At 35.8% G+C, this 17,779-nt stretch overlaps 1 protein-coding gene across 1 annotated transcript in view; it reads right to left on the bottom strand.

The window, feature by feature from the left end:
* Nucleotides 1–386: 386 nt before the first annotated feature.
* Oct-TyrR (Octopamine-Tyramine receptor) overlaps nt 387–17,779 on the bottom strand; it is a 74,016-nt gene continuing 56,623 nt past the window's right edge. The window contains exons 2-3 of the mRNA XM_028171983.2: nt 2,736–2,808; nt 387–2,641 (exon numbers count right to left, since the gene is read on the bottom strand). Coding sequence (XP_028027784.1) covers nt 1,059–2,498 — 1,440 coding nt within the window. The 5' untranslated portion in view covers nt 2,499–2,641; nt 2,736–2,808 and the 3' untranslated portion in view covers nt 387–1,058. The remainder of the gene's footprint in view (nt 2,642–2,735; nt 2,809–17,779) is intronic.

The following is a 17,779-nucleotide window of genomic DNA, read 5'->3' as shown; positions in this document are numbered from 1 at the left end:
TAAAAATGCTTTATCGAAATTTCAATATCGATTCTATCTTCCGTGATCATAAAAACAGTGAAGTCGTCGAAAATAATATTATGTATATTAAAAAAAAAAACGGGAAACCGTAAAGCTGTTTTAATTATGTCTGCGACTAGGGAAAACCGAAGAAAATGTCAAGGTATAAATATATTTTTGTTTGGGAAACATTGGACAATGATTTATAAAGATTTTATTTTTATATTACTCGAACGAGCAAGTAGAGGCATCAAGTTCATTATTTAGTTTATGTTGCTAGTATAAATAGGCTTGACGCCAAAAACTAAATTAAATTTTATTGTTTCAATAGATAATCTACTGATCTTCAAAAATCTGTCAGATTATTTTACGGAATGAAAAACCACTAATTATTAATTATTATTTATTGTAATGGAAAAACAAACTTGAACATTAATATCCCTTTTAAATAAGGGCTCAAATTATTTCAAAGGGATATGCTATAAACCAATATAATTCGCCTCTACGTATGTATTGTTTACATTAGCCATTTAAAGAGATACGACATTTAAGTTTCTAAAACAAAATAGTTAAACACGATTAATATACTTATAATATCTATCTTACAAATATCACTAATATATCATACAATGGACCAAGATATGTATTTACATTATTTTAAACGAGACGCTAATAATAATAAAACTTTTCTTCGTTGGTTACAATGCTCTTTAACATTAAATTCGTTCAATTCACATATTTACACAATGAAAATTCCTAGCGTGCTATGCACTATGTATTCATAACATCGATATTTACAAAATGGACACAACAACTTCAATACAAAGTCTAAGTTAATTTTAATATTATTTAAAACTACCTACTAATATTTTATAATATCACTATTATTATTTTATTTAAAGATTAAAGTTTGATGATAGATAAAAAGGATATTCATTTCTAATAATACTACTTACTTACGAAAGTGGTTTATTTATTAAATTTTGAGCAAATCAGCAATTTCAGCGAGAACATCTATTTAAAATTTTAAATCACCTTTAGTCTTTGGCACACCTTTATTAACATTTAATGAATAAAAGTTTCTTGAACGCTCGCCTGAAGTCCATGTTAAAGATGGTGTAAATCAAAGGATTTAAAGCTGAATTAACGTAGCCCAGCCAAGTTATGAAGTTTATAAACTTATTTGAGAGGCAACAGCTAACACAGAATGGTATAACGAGGTAGATGACAAAGAAAGGAAGCCAGCATACCACGAAAACGCCCATTATGATACCTAGGGTCCTTGCAGCTCTTCGTTCTCTCGTAAGCGATATTCTTTGTTTCTCTTCAATGAACTGATAAACTGCGTTAGTTTGATTTTGTTTAGGACGTTTTTGTATTTTCACGGGCGCCGCCTCAGTTATTTCTATCATATTATCCTCGTGAGTTTCCTTGGAATTACTCTCGGAAGATGTGTTTCTATTTTCGAGATTTTCTCCGATATCTGTAACGGAATTTTCATTAGATAATATCGGGATTATGAGTTTGTTGTGTGATTTATCATCTTTGCTCCAGTATCGGCGCTTCGGTTTCTTTTTTGGGGTCAATTTTCTTGTCCTGTGTTTCTTCTCGTTTTCCGCAACAAGACGTGTACTTCCTTGATGTTCGTTGGGATTAGCATCCGAGCTGACCGAATCCTGGTCGTTAGGATCACTTTCTTTAGTTTCATATTTATTCCGACCACTGGAAATCGTACTGATTTTGGTTGCTTTAGCTCGGTCCCTTAGTCTCTTTTTGGTCGCTAAATAGATTTCGAAATAAACTACAGTCATTATGACAAGCGGAATGTAGAAAGAGCCAGATGATGAAAATATTACAAACCCTGGTTGCGAAGTTAAGCGACATGGTGTATCAGGTTCGAACACTTCAGGCCAATCGTTCCATCCAAGTAAAGGTGGAGAACTAATTACAAGCGACAGTATCCAAACGATTCCGATCATAAAGAGAACTCGTTCCAATGTTCTTTTTTGTGCGTAATTTATGGGATCCGTAATGGCCCAATATCTATCTAAGGCGATGGCGCAAAGGTTTAGAATGGACGACGTACAACACATTATGTCGCAAGTGAGCCACATTTTACAGACGTAAATGCCAAAGACCCATTGTCCGAGGATAGAATATGCAACGTTCAACGGCAGAACTAATATGGCTACGGTTAAATCTGCCACAGCTAAGGATACAATGAAGAAGTTCTGAACAATTCTAAGGGGTTTGTAGGTAAATACACTTAATATAACAAGAATGTTTCCGACCACCGTTGAAATTATAATCATCGTTAGTATTATAGCTGTACAAATAGCTTCCCATTCTGGAACAGCTAAACTTATTCCAAAACTACTAGGATATTTAGGTTCGTCAGCGACGGCGCATACGTCCTTTTCGTCTTCAATCACGTCGTAAATCTCCGTGTAATTAATGGAGGTGTAGTTATTTGCATCGTGAGTAGCTGCTTGACCCATTTTGGATATATTTCAACTACTAAATTTCAAGTAGCATGATAAAAAAATTCGCAGCGGTGAATAATTCGGCGAATAATCTCCAATAATATTCCGCACACGTATCGATCAGAATTACTTCAGTCATTTTCTCGTACGCCAGTTCTCTGTAACAATAAATAAATCGTTCAATACGTAATGGGGAAATATAGGTGATTTTGTGCTCCGGAGATTTAGTTTGCTGATGTCTAAATTACATACCGTCTGTTCGAAATGCCATGTAGCAGCTTCCATTTGTGAGATTTGTTCATTTTTTCGTGTTGCGTCAAAAATTCTGTAACAAATAAATTCTTTTTGAGAATCCAGCTTCAAAAAATTGTATTTGTGTAACATAAAAACCTTTATTAATAAAACTTATTATTATTAAAAAAACGCTATAATCGCAATTTATCTTAACGCAAGCTTCATTTTTACCTAGATAAGCACATTAAGAAACAGGTTTTTTGATGTTACCAAAACCCATAGATGTCACACTGTAAAATAATGTTCTGTTTGAAACATGAGTTCTTCTTCTTCTTTTAGCCCACAGACGTTCACTGCTGGACATAGGTCTTCCCCGAGCTGCGCCACAAAAACCGGTCTTGCGCAGGCTGCATTCAGTAGATTCCTACGACCCTTACTAGGTCGTTGGTCCACCTTGTGGAAGGTCTATCCAAGCTACGTCTTCTGGTATACGCTCACCACTTGATAGCTTTTCGGTCCCAGTGGCTGCCTATTCCATGAGCAATGTGCCTAGCCCACACGAAATCGAAGTTTCAGTAATATTGGAATAGCGGTAATCTTACTCATCAAAATATACTTATGGATGGCTATTTTCCGGAGAAATAGGTTGTTGTAATCCCCCCTATAACGCAAAACTCTTATTATGCTATTTCATGTCCCTCACATAACACGTACTTTGCCCCGGGGGATCTTCCGCACACTATTTTATGTATACTGTGAAATTCGTAATGACTTTTACAGTTCAGATTTCGTTTTCCTTTGGACATTGTGTCTATTAAGTCGTTACTAGAGGTCCCGCAGTAGTCGAAATTCGACTATATGTAATTAATTGGAATTGTAAGTTTGTACACTATTATGATTGTATTTTATACTTCTATAATCACAAATTTCGCCAAGACTACACTATAAAAATATTAACAAAACAAACAATATTTAATATATTCTCAATTTGACAACAGACGTCAAGAACAAAAGTTTGACAATAAATAATATGCATGCGTGTGTGAGTCAAATACATGGTATGTAGTGTGTGTAATGTTTTCTTTATTGATTTAATGTATCTTTTAAGCATTATTTAAAAAAAAAATTAGCATTGTGCACTTCTTCTCTATATTCTCTATAAGTGTGGAAAATTTCATACTCCTCCGTCCGCGCAATTTTCGTAAAAAGGGATACAAAGTTTTTGCTTCACGTAGATAAAATTGAATTACTTAATTAAATTAAACTCTTAGTTTTTGAATTGTAAGAACATTGATTATATGCTGGTACATTTTATACTGAAACTCTAAAAGGCGTAGAAATACCAAGAAAATTTAAGCATTACTTTATATGGGGTTACACGGGCGCGTTATACGGGAGTACACCTATAACACGGTACCAAACCATCATATTTTATTATAGACGGAATTACTTACACAGGGCCGAATGGTATCAAGTATTGATTTCATATTAAACCATGTAATGTATGAAGTCGTCGTGGCCTAACGGATAAGACGTCCGGTGCATTCGTGTTGAGCGATGCACCGGCGTTCGAATCCCGCAGGCGGGTACCAATTTTTCTAATGAAATACGTACTCAACAAATGTTCACGATTGACTTCCACGGTGAAGGAATAACTTCGTGTAATAAAAATGAAACCCGCAAAATTATAATTTGCGTAATTACTGGTGGTAGGACCTCTTGTGAGTCCGCGCGGGTGGGTACCACCACCCTGCTTATTTCTGCCGTGAAGCAGTAATGCGTTTCGGTTTGAAGGGTGGGGCAGCCGTTGTAACTATACGGGAAACTTTAGAACTTGTATCTCAAGGTGGGTGGCGCATTTACGTTGTGGATGTCTATGGGCTCCAGTAACCACTTAACACCAGGTGGGCTGTGAGCTCGTCCACCCATCTAAGCAATAAAAAAAAAATAAAAAAATGTAACACAACTATAGCAACATTCTGAAAAACTATTGACACTATCGATTGAGTGCCACTATATACTATCGTAGTTATTTTAAACTTCATTAACTTCATGTAACATGAAAATATCGTCATACTTGTTTTCTCGTTAGATATGATCCAATATACTAAGAAGAGAAACGAAAAAAATATTGAAATCTACTGGTTTTTGAATGATGCGCGTACCAAGAGAGAGCTTTTATAATTTTGTTCATATAAAATATTACAATAATTTGTTTTAGTATCTTTTTGTTTTCTACCTATGCTGATAGCCTTTAGAGGCTATTTCAGCGTAACCTTAACTAACAGGTGAGCTCACGGGGCTCAAACCTGTATTAGTATCATGTAACAAACCTAATATGACATAATCGTATGTTGATATGGGTTCACGGAACGTCTTACCTGTTAAGTCACGGACGCTCATATCAACGACAACATGAACTCCCAATCTAAAAGTAATCGATATTAGATAGCTATGAAGTATCAGATATGAAATCCTCAAGAAACATATTAGGGGTCCACGATGAAAGCCCTTCCCTTAAATAATTCCCTTGATAATGCAAACTCATAAATCACATTAAGATGTTCTTTCTTAACACATTTCACTGTTCAACTTACTTGTAATCTTTATCCCTTAGTTATTATAATTTATCTAATATTTCATATTCCTAGATACCCGAGTTTAATTATCATCTCAAATAAATTTTCTAAATGAAGAATACGTTATTTTCGTTTTTCAGAAAAATCGCTTCTCCTGTTCAAATCACGTGTAAGGCATCTGCTTACTTGCCTTGACTAATATCCCTCAAGCTTGATGTTGGTAGAAGGATAAAATTTTGTCTTGAGGTGTCTACGACCTTTCGTCTATTTCTGTTGTGGAATAGTCTAGACTTCTGATATTAAGTGTGAGGCAGCTCTTATAAAAATGACACTTCGATTTAATGTCTCAAGAGAGACGGTAATCGTCTATTGATATCTACTAGCATTGGTAAACAATTAAAATCAGGTTTCACCGTTTATGTATGTATTAAAAAAATCTGATGTAGAAAAATAAATTTGTCTTGTAAACATTCTAGTAATTTTATTCTGTTAGATGTTAAAAGTCAGATAGCAAATAGTACAAAAGTAACTCTGTATATCTGTTATCGTTATACGCCTAAACTACTGTGTTAATTCTGATCAAAAGTACAGAAATAATTTGAACCTTAAGAAATATTATGCAGAGGGGGTTTGCCTCCAATCCCGGGGACGTGAGGATCCAATGACTCACTGCTGATATAAAGTATAGTGCAGCTAGGCGAAGCTACTTGCGAAAAGCTATTAGTTAACGGAGTCCTATCATAATTATACCGAACTTAATATCAACTGACTGGACCCTTAAAACTGACGTAATGATGTATATATTTATTATTTTCACAAAAAATCTACAAAGGTCTTATGACTTGGAATACCCAATATTGTTTCTTTTAGCTTGCAGTGGCTTCTAAAAACATTCTGCATTACCCATAGCGAAGGGCTGTCTGTGTTTCCGGCTCTTCTTTCTTACCTACTCGACACAAAGAAACGAACAATACTTTCCAACGAAGTGCTTAGCAATCGGACAAGGTATTCGATAGACAAAAGGATCCCACAATTTTTTTATTACTTATCCCTTGAGCGGTTCATCATATGGATAGAATTAATTTGAATTTTTTGCAACGCTCACATGAGCTGGAGAGTAAAGCAATAGATAATAGAATGAAGTAAACATCTCGGTTATATGCCCCAAGGAAGTGGGAATAATACGTATAAATCGTCCAAGAACGACGCAGGAATAACGTCGTATCATAGAAAAAAAAACCAAAATATAATAAAATTGTATGGTTAGAAGTGGTAGGGTAATTTTCGCTTAGATTTGTACTATCTTTGCACTTATATTTGTTGGAAAGTGTTTTTTTATTTATTTATTTATTATTGCTTAGATGGGTGGACGAGCTCACAGCCCACCTGGTGTTAAGTGGTTACTGGAGCCCATGGACATCTACAACGTAAATGCGCCACCCACCTTGAGATATAAGTTCTAAGATCTCAGTATAGTTACAACGGCTGCCCTACCCTTCAAACCGAAACGCATTACTACTTCACGGCAGAAATAGGCAGGGCGGTAGTACCTACCCGCGCGGTCTTACAAGAGGTCCTACCACCAGTAAGTTATGTGGTTATGCGTTTCGAGTTAAAATATAAGGCTGGTAATGTTTAGGGAGGGACGATGACCACTCATGATTAGACCATCATCTTTTAAATCCAAGAAGAAGATAATTTTGCCTTCATATTAAATTAAATTACATACAATAATATTAAAATTTCGATCCTTAGTCTTTAGTCTCAAGACAGATGGCATTATGTTGTAATATTTATGGGCTACGACGACCAATTAACGCTTGGAGGGCGGTTAATAAGCGCTATTTGATCGGATGAACGAGGTGCCAATGCTAGTAAAATACGAACAAACATTTTATTATGAACATTTTATTAATAAAACTATACCTAAAAACAAATTTCAATAAATAATGATCGAACATGTCATTCACCTATACAACGCTAAGCGTGATTAAGCAGATAAGATATCTTACTACTCATAACTACTAAGGTTAGAAGTAATGATTATAGCAACTACTGAGAGAACTAGAAAGAATATCCTCCAATTTCTCAACGTCCATAATAAAGTGAGGTGTCGTATAATTACAGTATGTTTCACTCTCGCACGACGCGATGCCATTAGTTTTGCTACGTGCCCTTTCACAGTAATGTTGTTCTTAAGTTATTAAAATATCACGGTATTTAATGCGGTCGTTGACATTGACGGGTAAATTAGGATTTTTGGAGCATTACGACCGCTTAACTTTTACTAATCTTGTAATATAAAGAACAGTTCCTTTAACGTAAGCTTTATCCGACTTTGTCTAAACCAAGTTAGTTTCTTTACGATAATTAACGCATTTTATCGTGTGTAGTGAGCCTAACAACCGTACTTACTTTGTGAATACATTTTGATTCTAGTTTTTCTTAGAAGATTTTCTTTCTCAGAGCGGACAATTTTATGAGGAATGTATAATATGAACTCAGACAGCAAAGATCAGTCCCTGATAAAAGTTATACGAAAAAGTAATTCGGAAATAGGAAGTCACAGCAAAAAAGCGAAACTCATGTTGGAATTAATATTGAATGCCAACAAAACATCGGTAATAGAGATGAACAAATATGAAGTTGTTAAATTAGTTTGTATGTTGAATTGTTGTATTTTGAAACTAATTTACTATAAAACAGACTTTGAATGTCGTTTTTTTGTTTTTACAGACCAACATATTGAAGTCTTATTTAAAATTATATCAATAAGTACAATTAGAAGTTCATAGATCTTATACCTATATGTTAAGTATATTATTATAAACAAAGAATAAAATTTCTAAACGCTAGATTCTAGCTAGCATCGGCAATTTTTGACGTGAGATGTAAAATAGGTAATTTTTTTATGCATTCTTTTACGATAATATTGAGTATTTTGTAGTATAACGCTAATCAAATTAGCTAATACGTCAGGCTACCCACAGCTGACTCATCATCAATTGCAGATTCTTTCTTCATCAACTACAAGTACTTATAGTCTTTAATTAGCAATTTTTTTTTATAAAATCTAACATTCAGCACTGCCATTTTAATACGCAACTGGTGGCATTGCGAAGCAATATGGGTGTGTAATCCTGTTTATTTTGATACAGTAAAGATTCCGCGCGTTGCGTTTTGTAAGGTGGAACATATTTTTTGAAATAAAATTAAGAATTTTATCTTACTTGTTAATGTAAGCTCTTAACATCAGAAGTGGCCTAAGAATCATCGTGGCTTAAAATATAAGACGCCCGGTGCATGCGTATCGAGTGATGCGACTGTGTTCGAATCCCGTAGACAGGCACCAATTTCCCTAATGAAATACGCTACTTAACACATATTCGCTTATTTCTGCCGCAAAGCAGTAATGCGTTCCTGTTTGAAAGCTGGGGCAGTCGTCCTATAGTCACGGGACTTAAAACTCATCTCTCAAAGACGTAGCCCATGTAACAAATAACTTATTTATTTATTTATTGCTTAGATGGGTGGAAGAGCTCACAGCCCACCTGGTGCTAAGTGGTTACTGGAGCCCATAGACATCTACAATGCAAATGCGCCACCCACCTCGAGATATAAGTTCTAAGATCTCAGTATAGTTACAACGGCTACCCCACCCTTCGAACCGAAACGCATTACTGCTTCACGGCGGAAATAGGCGGGGTGGTGGTACCTACCCGTGCGGACTCCCAAGAGGTCCTACCACCAGTGAATATTCACGCTTCTTTCTGCCGCAAGTCAGTAATGCGTTTCTGTTTGAAAGCTGTGGCAGTCGTCCTATAGTCACGAGAATGAAAACTCTTCTCTCAAGGACGTAACCCATTTAACAAAAAACATCACGCTCAATTACACCTATTTGGTTTTGTTTTAGCTATATTCGATTTCAATAACCGAGCCGTATCATTTAAACAAGAAGACATTGGAGTCGCGAAGTTGCTATTGTGACTTTGTTGCTTACACTAAGGACGTTACACAACTGGCGGTTGTTAATTTTAGACGGTGACTCGTAGTTGTCACGTCGAGTGATGTTCTATGAATATCCATATCTGCATGTAACCTAGTAGCTTTGGTTGGACGTTTTACAAGACTGTACAACTTCTACAGAACGCAAACAAAACTCTGTGCGTTTAGAAATTAATTAACGCATTTTGTGGTATGTGGTGAGACTAACAACCCTACTTACTTTGTGAATACTTTGTGAATTTTGATAGTAGATTTTCTTAGAAAATTTTCTTTCTCAGAGGGGACGATTTTATGAGGAGTGTATCATATGCGGTCAGGCAGCAAAGATCAGTCCCTGATAAAAGTTAAACGAAAAAGTAATTCGGAAATAGGAAGTCACAGCAAAAAGCGAAAAAGAACTTTTTCGCCACGTACCATCCGGCTTTGGAATGAACTCCCCTCCACGGTGTTTTCCGAGCGCTATGACATGTCCTTCTTCAAACGAGGCTTGCGGAGAGTACTTTATGGTAGGCAGCGGCTTGGCTCTGCCCCTGGCATTGCTGACGTCCATGAGCGACGGTGACCACTTACCATCAGGTGGGCCGTATGCTCGTCTGCCTACAAAGGCTATAAAAAAAAACTCATGTTGGAATTTATATAATTAATATGTGAATAATAACATACAAAAATTACTATTGATCCTCGCCATTACAATACGAGTATCATTCTCGGTCGGAGTATTTGCTATATTCGGTATTCCAGTCAACGCCATGAGCTCCCCAAACAAATAAACATAAATAAATTGGAATGTATCTTAATGGTTAAAATAAAAGCGCAAATATAAGTCCGCGGCACAATAAAATTTTATTACAGAACACATACCGGATCAGCTTTAATAAATATTAAATAGCCTTTGGGTGTGAGCGTTTGAGTCACGGAATGTTTTTCACGGTGAGCCGGGAGCTTATTTCATCAACAGCTCATTTCCGAACGATTAACCGACAATGCATTTCATTACGGCTTATCCAGACGAATGAATTTTAATCAAGAATTATCGCGTATTTGGAATAGTATCTGTTCCGAACGTAAACGTAGTGTAACGTTTGCAGAATATACATAACTAGGTGACCCGGCGAACTTTGTTCCGCCTTAGAGGCAATAAATGAGCATACTTTTGATTTGAAGGTCAATTTTTTATTTGGATAATTAATGTAAATTAAAAAAAAGCAAGCATTTTAATGATACCTTATTGGCCATGTATTTTAGTTGTTATTATTATATTTTCTTGTTCTTCTTCAGTCCTTTCACTCGCAATGTTTCGAACCCTAGTTGCATTACGGCTTCGTCGGGAAAAATTCGATCATGTTGATCGCGGCATGGCTTTCTGGTAATGATTACCTATCTCGGCACAATAAGCTAATAGAAACTCGAAACAAACACATCAACCGGTCAACTTCAAAATTCTACTTTAATTAACCATAGACTACATTACGTTTAGCTGTCACTTGCGTTTTGTTATTCCATATCAGTTGCCTTTTGTTATACCACGTTTTATGTCACATAAAAAGTATCCTATGTCATTCTCCTGGTTCTAAGCTACCTCCCAACCGATTTTCAGCCAAATCAGTTCAGCCGTTCTTGAGTTATAAATAGTGTAACTAACACGACTTTCTTTTATATATATAGGTATAGGTATAGATAAATAAGATAACGAGCTATATTAATGAAGCAGACTGAAATTTTTGATGGTGATTATCTTTTATGAATAGCGATGACCCGTATAAAAAACACAAATTTAATGAGGGAAAAAGATATCCGGCTCAGGTGATGTTTAGAAAAATAATAGATGGTACATTTTACTTCGTTAAATATACTAACAAGATTAATAATATGATACGAATAGAATATGATATAATTGATCCAACGTTGATTAATCAAGCGGCTCTATGGATTGTTCAAGGATTTCGATACGTGATGATGACGATTTGAAATTCATGGTGGTGGCACGTTTGATTGCGGCCCTGCGTATTTAACGTAGGATTGTATTTTTTTTCCTACCTATACTGATAGCCTTGAGAGGCTATATCAGCTTCTCTTTAACGTGTAAGTGAGGTCACGGGGCTCAAACCGGGTGTGTTGCTAACACTGGCCCTAGCAAGAGCAGTGTTTCGCAGAATCTATCACCGGATCGGAAACGCGACCTACTGAGAGGATTCGGCGAGAAACTCAGTGGACTGTATCTTTGGGTTAGTTCACTTGTCGAGCCCTTGGTCGCAAGCGACAGGTTCAACGAGGACGGTGACCGGTGCTTGTGGTACCTTGAAGCACCGTTAATGGATCGGGATATGATTGTAGTATGTTTTTTTTATTGCCTATATGCGTGGACGAGCTCACAATCCACCTGGTGTTAAGTGCTTACTGGAGCCCATAGACATCTACAACGTAAATGCGCCACACACCTTGAGATATAAGTTCTAAGATCTCAGTATAGTTACAACGGCTGATCCACCCTTCAAACCGAAACGCATTACTGCTTCACGGCAGAAACAGACAGGGTGGTGGTACCTACCCGCGCGGACTCACAAGAGGTTCTACCACCAGTAATTACGCAAATTATAATTTTGCGGGTTTGATTTTTATTACACGATGTTATTCCTTCACCGTGGAAGTCAATTGTGAACAATTGTTAAGTACGTATTTCATTAGAAAAATTAGTACCCCCCTGCGGGATTCGAACACCGTTGCATCCCTATATACGAATGCACCGGACGTATTATCCTTTAGGCCACGACGACTTTTTAAAATTCTCGTCGGTGGTATTATTTCTCGTCGACTTAACTACAATGGTATTGATCATTTATTTGCTTACTCATAATTTACGCATACTCGCATCTTAACTAATTGGACTTAAAAGTAGTACTGATATTGTTTGTAATTCAGAGAAATGGTAAGAACAAAAAATTTGTCACACTATAAGTGAGTGGTATGTTAATTATTTTATATGGGTTGTTTTATTGCATTTATCGGTGGACGAGGTCACGGCCTACTAGTTGCATGTGGTTACCGGAGACTTGAGGTCTATGTTACAATTGTTTATTAATAACATATGTTAAAAAAAAATTGAGTTTACATATTCTAATTTTACTAGAAAAAATAGTACCTCTCTGCGGAATTTGAATACTGGCATAAACGCATCGCTCGACGCGAACGCACCGGCCGTATTATCCTTTAGATCACGACGGCTTACATCTTCATCATTATGCTGCCCTTCTCCCAGTTACCTGGGGTCGGTGCAACATATTTTCTCCTTCCATACTCTTCTATCATATACCATTTCTTCGCTCACTCCCCTCTTACCCATATCTTTTTTCACGCACGCAATTCATCCATTTCTTTTTAGGTCTACCCCTTCCTCTATATCCTTCCACATTCATAGTTAACATTTTCTTATCAACCTCATTTTCATTTCGTCTCATCACATGTCCATACTATCCCAAACGCGCACTTCTCAGCTTTTCTGTCACAGGTGCCACTTTCAGACTTCCTCTAACATATGCATTCCGTATTCTATCCATTCTCGTTACTCCACACATCCATCGCAACATTCGCATCTCTGCTGCATGCAATCGCCTTTCATCACGGCTTATATTAATAGAAATTAGTAATCCCAAAATCGCTTAATGATTGTCCAAGAACACACAAAAGCATCCTACTTCATTAGTCTCAAGCAACAATACTCTAAAGAAGCAATGATCCCTCGAATTTCCAGATCCAAAAGCTGAAGACGCTTCGAAATAATTTATTTCGTTCCAACGTGACTTTTGACGTATTCAATGAAAACATCCGATACGAAGATCGTACAAAACGGGAATAACCCACACAAATGAATATATTATAGAACGGTATAAAATACTATGTTTGAATACAAAACACGAGAATACATATATCGAGGATAGGGCTGAACTGAATCTTTTTTTTTTATTGCTTAGATGGATGGACGAGCTCACAACCCTCCTGGTGTTAAGTGATTACTGGAGCCCATAGACATCTACAACGTAAATGCGCCACCCACCTCGAGATATAAGTTCTAAGGTCTCAGTATAGTTACAACGGCTACCCCACTCTTCGAATCGAAACGCATTACTGCTTCACGGCGGAAATAGGCGGGGTGGTGGTACCTACCCGTGCGGACTCACAAGAGGTCCTACCACCAGTGAGAGGTCCTACCACCAGTGAAGAGGTTAATGTCAATTTGTTAATGTTAATTTGTCGACATATTATTTAAATTATTACTGGAGCTGTTTTTGATGGATTTGGTGGTCAAAAAAGAACATGATGACAAAGATAAGACTGTTATTGAAATCCTTTGGTTTCTCTAGAAAACTTTCACCGTACCACGTATTATAAGGTAAGCTTAGACAATTTGTATACTGCTATTGATTTTGATTTGGATTTGATTTGCAGTGCCTACAATTTGTTATTTAATACGCTTCATACGTTAATAGCTTCATACGTATCTATGTTAGTATGTAACGGAATCTTTGAATATGATTTTGATCACCTACAAAACGTCAGATTAACTCAAAATTGAGAATTGACAATGACAATTCAATATTTTAAACAGTTCGGTCCGTTATTTACTTTCAGTAGTCAAAACAACAAATTCATTGGAGCGCCTTCTTTTTTTCACTTAGCAAATTGGAAACTGTTGTATATGCCTGAATGTACATTAATGAATATGTATGAATACGTAATTCTACTTAAACTAAAAAAATTAAACATAAATAATAGATTAAAAAAACATCCTTTTATAGAAACTCCAACAAAAAAATGGAAAATAAATTGATTGTAAGATAAGCGTTTTATTTAAAAAAAGTTATTTATTTAGTATTTATCATCATTTGTGAATATTGGTATTCAATACTACTAAGCTGCCGTCTACAGGGCCAGTTTTAAATGAATTGTAAGTCATACCTGATACTTGAGCTTAGTTGCTTGCCTTTGCTTTTAGTATGGCCATGCCTCATACTCATCTGTCTATGATCGCGAATGACATTTATAATATACCTATAACTTATAAACATTTAACTTAAAATTTTTATAGTTTTAAAACTTAAGCTTATACTTAGAAAGAGTTCTACTTCGAGCTAAGATTCGATAGCGAGATAGTCCGGAAGTCAATCAAACTTCTTTATTTTAAAAATAATGCCCTACCGGCTGTTTTCAACGATTTTTTTACTTTTACCAATTGTCTATTTTCCAATTTTTTATTATCCTTGTAGGCAGACGAGCATACGGCCCACCTGATGGTGAGTGGTTACCGTCGCCCATGGACTTCAGCAATGCCAGGGGCAGAGCCAAGCCGCTGCCTACCAATAAAATTTAATTCTGGACAATATTGTTGCAGGTAATTTGGTAGATAAAATACTTTAAAGATCTCAATCTGCTTTGAAGAGCAATTCACAACCTATCCTAAGACCGGCAAGGTTTGCAATGTTAATTTTAATTGAATATAAAAACTTCGTAAGCTATTCTGAAGTTACAATAGTTTGACGTTTTTGTCATAATCCAGTATCTATCTCTAAGACAGTATTATATACAGTACGTTTGTGTTAAGATCGGGCGGGTCGCGAATCATATTATAATTTATAGAAACCTTATATTTCATTTCGTATAAATTATTTCAATTATAACATTTTTTAAATAAAATAAGCTTTTTATAAAATTTTATGAGTTTCAACCCTGGAGCTTGGCTTTAAGTGATTCCGAGAAATATGTTCCAAGACGTACATATTTATCTTACGTTTCTTTTTTCGTAAAGATAATGTTGTACGCTGTGTGTTTTGTATCATCATTGAGTATTTCTCTTACAAAAAATTCTTGCGTTTAAAGAATCGTTTTGCTTACGTTTCAATGCTTTTTAATTCAAGGTGTATCATAGCTACTCTTTTTAAAAATATTTCATGAAAGTTTCATGTATATGTTTCATTTTTACTGGTGGTAGGACCTCTTGTGAGTCCGCGCGGGTAGGTACCACCACCCTGCCTATTTCTGCCGTGAAGCAGTAGTGCGTTTCGGTTTGAAGGGTGGGGCAGCCGCTGTAATTATATTTGAGACCTTAGAACTTATATCTCAAGGTGGGTGGCGCATTTACGTTGTAGATGTCTATGGGCTCCAGTAACCACTTAACACCAGGTGGGCTGTGAGCTCGTCCACACATCTAAGCAATAAAAAAATAAAAATAAAAGTATATAAAACTTTATATAAAAACGAACTTTTTCAGTTGACTAATAAATTTTACGACAAATTTTACTCAACCGTCTTATCAAACGTTTTATTAATGAGCAGATTGATGTTAACTAAAGGTGAAAAGTGAACGAACTGACCGACGCGAAACGTAATGAGGACATTCGTAGCGACTCTACAGTGTAGCACTGAAACCTCGTAGCGCGCGGTCTACGAACTAAATATGTCACTCTCTACGTAGAATTTTTCAAATGCAGTTTTGAAGCGAACTCTATTTTGGCTTACCCTGAATACATAAAATAATAATTCGATAACTGTGATAGAAATAACAAAATCAAATGTATTCTTGAACTTAAATTTCTCGTGGTTGAAGCGAGTCTTCGTAAAATAGTGTCTAAAGAATATTAAGACGGGGCATGCTTTAAGCTTGTTTTTTATAAGTTGATAATACGCCGCAACCTCATCTTCTTTTATATTTTAGCCTAAAATAACCTGACGAAGTTTGTTAAGGTGTGTTGTTGTTTTAAGTTTTTTTTTGTTTAATGCCAGAGTCTTGATGCTTGAATGTCAAAGTCTCATTTGCTAAGGACGGTGAAAGATAATCGTTCAGTTGCAGAATAAGCTCTACAACTGTTTGCACTAATGTAATCAGATAACAGAGAAAAAAATCGATAAAAAGAGTTATTACCATACGGTGTCTCGAAAACGATAGGATCTACGACATTGATGGATGTTGTGTGGATTCCATTTATTTGTACTAAGACCATCAACATACATTACGTCCCGGGAGGACGGACCCTTTAATCAATTAATCGTTCGGACGATGTTATTTTGTTATCGTTCAGCGAGATGCGATTTGTTTTCGATCGGGGTTCATTTGCTCTATGACTTTTGACTTGGATTTTTTGTTTTATAAATAAAGTCGTTTTTTTTTTGTGCGAAATTTGCAACATTCAAGTAGCAGTGACTGTGGAATTCAGTAATTACTTGAATAAAAATGAGCTGCGCAATTGTTTGTTCACTTGAAACAAAAACAAAAACGTGATAGACGATAATGCAGTCAAAGGAACGCCTTTTGAACGCTAAAAGCTCTATCGAAATTGGCTTATGCTTTTTATTACTTAAAAAAAATTCATTAAAATTTCCAGAATTATATTCAAATACTATTATACTCTTACTATGACAGTTTTATAATAGTTCAAAGTTATATTTCAAAAAGCCAATAACATAACCAATGCTTTTAGAATTGATGAAGATGGTTAATGTTTTTTTTTTTTTTTTTTATTTAATTTACTTCAGATTTTGCATTCATATTACACTTCATTACATTGCATTAACATTTCATTTATACTAGAATTAAATAAAAATAATAACTAATCTCGGACTAAAACAAAAACAATAATAATAATAATAAAACAAAAACTCAAAATTAACATGAAAACTACCTTAACCTAAAGGCTGGTTTGGATCCAGAGTGCTTAAAATGCACACGTGTCCAGTGTTGCATTATTGGGCAGTCCAGATTCATCCGTGAGGCGAACAGCCGTAGGTAGCGGTTGCGACTGACCCGCACACGGCGAATTAGGAAAGCAATTATATTCAAGTATTGAAACATAATTATTATTGACAGCATTTTACGGCGCGTACTTTTAGGTACCTCAAGCACCGGTCACCGTCCTCACCGAACCCGTCGCTTACGACGAAGGGCTCGACGAGTAAATTAACCCACAGATACAGCCCACTGAGTTACTCGCCGGATCTTCTCAGTGAGTCGCGTTTCCAATCCGATGGTAGATTCTGCGAAGCACTGCTCTTGCTAGGGCCAGTGTTAGCAACACTTCTGGTTTGAGCCCCGTGAGCTCACCTACTAGCTCGGTGAATCTAGAATAACCCCGTTGAGGTTACTAGAATAAGTAGAAAAAAATGGCGCGTAGTTTCGGACACACGAATACCAACCATTAAAGATTTTCCTGAAGACGAAATCCAATATATAATTTAGTATAAAAAAGAAGAAAGTTTATAAGTAGCATTAGGATGAAGAAGTTGGAAAGTATGTTACGGAAATGCGAAAAAAACGTTAGGGAAGATTTTTGATAAAAACATTAATGTGTCTACGTTGTCTTCTTACATTTTTGATATACTTTTTTATATTACATCACTCTGGACAGTGTTATTATTAATTTAATGATTATGTGTATCATTTTTGAGCATGATATTTGTATTTAAATTGAATGTACCATTGCAATCATATCT

This window comes from Bombyx mandarina, chromosome 23, assembly GCF_030267445.1.
Source record: "Bombyx mandarina strain Sakado chromosome 23, ASM3026744v2".
In the NCBI taxonomy this organism is placed as follows: domain Eukaryota; kingdom Metazoa; phylum Arthropoda; class Insecta; order Lepidoptera; family Bombycidae; genus Bombyx; species Bombyx mandarina.
The sequence above is the reverse complement of the archived record's forward strand: the minus strand, read 5'-3'. Positions and strand labels throughout refer to the sequence as shown.